The 3,673-nt window shown below is 29.8% G+C and overlaps 1 protein-coding gene across 1 annotated transcript in view; it reads right to left on the reverse strand.

Moving 5' to 3' along the window:
* The window catches only part of LOC107659075 (cyclin-dependent kinase 14-like), a 97,658-nt gene that overhangs the window by 82,934 nt on the left and 11,051 nt on the right, over positions 1–3,673 (reverse strand). Inside the window, exon 4 of the mRNA XM_016447889.1 lies at positions 2,900–2,994. Coding sequence (XP_016303375.1) covers positions 2,900–2,994 — 95 coding nt within the window. The remainder of the gene's footprint in view (positions 1–2,899; positions 2,995–3,673) is intronic.

Here is a 3,673-nt window from a genome sequence, read left to right on the forward strand (position 1 = left end):
ACTGTCTCGGCAAGTATTCTCGTAAACACAGTCGGTTATGTCTTAAGTGAATGTAAACAGTGGTGAAAGAAATCTCAAGTGCATCATTAAATTAGATCCGTGCATTCGGTCTTAAAGGGGCAGCAGCTTATAAATACCTGCTGTTCCATAAGCGCCACCTGCTGTTAGAGTGACATTTGCCTCTCATTCACAAAGCTAAAATCAAACCATTCTGTTTTTGCTTCAAATTTCAAAATGATACAATCGAATTGCAATCTAAATAACATGTATTTAGCATCTTTGTTTGGATCATGATTAAAATGCAGTGATTGCCTCTGATTTTAAATGGAAAAAGCACAGCCAAAGCCTTAGTTTGTTTAAGAGATTTATTTTATTTGTAATATTTAATTCTTTGATTGAATCGTTACATCCCTATATGCTACTAGTTTTTAATCATGCTGATTTGTCCGCAGTGAAGTTCAGCCGATGTCTTTTTTTTTTAATTCGGGCTACTTAAATTCATTTTGGGCTACCAAAATCTGAAGAATGTCTGCTACCAGCGATTTTTAAATTTTGCGAGCCCTGAAGGGGAATAATATGTCTCCTTTAAATGAATAAATGTTTATTTTATCAATATTTTTATATTAAAATTAAATATTTGCATATTAAAAAAAATATTTCAATAAAATAAAATTATTTTATTTTATTTTAATTATTTTATAAAATAAAATAAAATAAAACAGCAAAACAAAAAATAAAATAAAATACCAGCAAACATCCTTAGGTTTATTTTTTAATCCAGCAGGGAAGCAAGCTGAAGCTCCTGACCAGAAGTTCCCTGCAGACGGATACAGATTGTCCCTTTAGGCTCATTAACACTTACACTGGCATTTCTAAAGCTGCTTCAGATGTTAAGCGGGACCTTTAAGAGAGCGCAGAGGCAAACGGGACTGTAATGACTGATCACATTAATGCTTTACCTCAATCTCTCTCTCTATTTCTGCCATATAACATTCAGATCGAACACAACACTCTCAATATTACAGGAATAGTTCATCCAGAAAAATCAAAGTTACCAACCCTTGCTCTTTTCCATGCAACAACAGTTCATAGTGATCATTTCAAAACAAATACACCATAAAATCATCCTCAAATTAGTCAATAATGAAATTAATTTAAACTCAAGAGCCTTTAAACTTATTTTTCAGTCTGTTCAACACACAAATCTATCATATGACTTCAGAAGATCTGAAATATGCATCATATGCACTAATATAATTGTCCTTTTAAGGGCAAATTTTTTTATTAGCCATTTATCAATAATAATAATAATTTATTATTATTATTATTATTAAAAAATAAACAATTAGAAATAATAGGAAACTACAAGAAAAATCAAAAATCAAAATCAAAGAAATCAAAGAGTACAATAAACTAAAATAAAACGCAATAACGTATTAAATAAAATAAATAATTATTTTTTAAATTAAAACAATAAATATATAAAAAAAATAAAAATAAATATTGGACAGTATAAATCACTGTTCACTTGCATTATTATTATTATTATATTGTTAGCATGAATATTATAATTATAATAAATAAATTATAGATAATAAAAAATAAATAAACAATTACACTAAAAAATGCTGGGTTGTTTCAACCCAACTTTGGGTCAGATATGGACTAACCCAGCTGTCGGGTTAAATTTTTACATTACATTTTTTACCCAAAAGTTGGGTTAATCCATATTTGACCCAAAGTTGGGTTGAAACAACCCAGCATTTTTTAGAGTGTATCATTCACTCCATTGCCCTATGAATTTCAGTGATATAAATAATTATTTTTTAAATTAAAACAATAAATATATAAAAAAAATAAAAATAAATATTGGACAGTATAAATCACTGTTCACTTGCATTATTATTATTATTATATTGTTAGCATGAATATTATAATTATAATAAATAAATTATAGATAATAAAAAATAAATAAACAATTACACTAAAAAATGCTGGGTTGTTTCAACCCAACTTTGGGTCAGATATGGACTAACCCAGCTGTCGGGTTAAATTTTTACATTACATTTTTTACCCAAAAGTTGGGTTAATCCATATTTGACCCAAAGTTGGGTTGAAACAACCCAGCATTTTTTAGAGTGTATAACTAACAATAAATAAGAAAAGAGGTGTATATGTGTCCCTGGAGCACAAAAGCAGTGTTAAGTCGCTGGGGTATATTTGTAGCAATAGCCAACAATACATTGTATGGGTCAAAATTATACATTTTTCTTTTATGTCAAAAATCATTAGGATATTAAGTAAAGATCATGTTCCATGAAGATATTTTGTAAATTTCCTACCGTAAATATATCAAAACTTAATTTTTGATTAGTAATATGCATTGCTAAGAACTTCATTTGGACAACTTTAAAGATGATTTTCTCAATATTTCGATTTTTTTGCACCCTCAGATTCCAGATTTTCAAATAGTTGTATCTCGGCCAAATATTGTCCTATCCTAACAAACCAGACATCAATGGAAAGCTTATTTATTCTGCTTTCAGATGTATATATCTCAATTTATAAAAATTGACCCTTATGACTGGTTTTGTACTCCAGGGTCACATATGTGTTTCACAGAAGTAAGCAATATAGAAAGTCACCCAGGGCCAGAACAGCAAGAGAGCGAGTAAATGACGACAGAACTCGCATTAGAGACCGATCGGTTCGGGAAACAGGACTTAAGATTCAAAGATAAACCTCAGGCTGGAGGAATGCTGACTAAAAGCATCACAAACACGAGATCCAGCGGCTGTGAGGCACAGGACAGGAGACGGGATGTGAAAATACTCTGAGCGTGGACTAAACACTATCTATGGAAGAAACGCCGAGGCCTGATTTCCATCCTGGTACTCACCACATACTCGAAGACCAGCATCAGGGTTTCCTTGGTGTGAATGATGTCGTGGAGCAGCACGATGTTGGTGTGTTTCAGGCCTTTCAGCAGAGACGCTGCACACAAACACAAACTCGTTAACACATTCACGCCAATCAACCACTTTTACTCTTATATATGATTTATTTGTGCATTTTAAAATCTGATATTGCAGAGGCAGATGTCCATTTATCTGGCAGTCAGCAGTTCCTGGATTTAACATATAAACACAGCGGTAAGTTTCCCTGATATGAGGTTTTCCATGCTGAAATTAACCCTGTAAACAGAAAGCCTGATGTGCATATAGTGACTTTAACTAATAATAACTAATAACTTGTACCAAGACCTGAGCAGAACTTTTACAGAATTTGTATTAACCTTTTATTATTATTAATTCAATTCAAGTTTATTTGTATAGCGCTTTTTACGATACAAATCGTTGCAAAGCAACTTTACAGAAAATTCAGTTTCTACAATATTTAGTTATATACAATATTTGTATTATTATTAATACAATTGTTTTATTTTTAGAATTATTATCATTTTTATATAAATACATTAGAAATAATAAAAAAACAAACAATTATAAATAATAATAATAATAAATAAGAAACAAAAGTATAGTAAAAAGTAAATAATCAAAAATGAATAATAAACTAAAGTAAAATAAAATGCAATAAGTATTAAATAAAATCATTATTTTTTAATAAAATCATTATTTTTAAAATAATTATAAAATAAAATAAAATTAGTAAT

This window comes from Sinocyclocheilus anshuiensis, unplaced genomic scaffold (genome assembly GCF_001515605.1).
Source record: "Sinocyclocheilus anshuiensis isolate Anshui unplaced genomic scaffold, SAMN03320099.WGS_v1.1 scaffold411, whole genome shotgun sequence".
Taxonomy (NCBI): Eukaryota; Metazoa; Chordata; class Actinopteri; order Cypriniformes; family Cyprinidae; genus Sinocyclocheilus; species Sinocyclocheilus anshuiensis.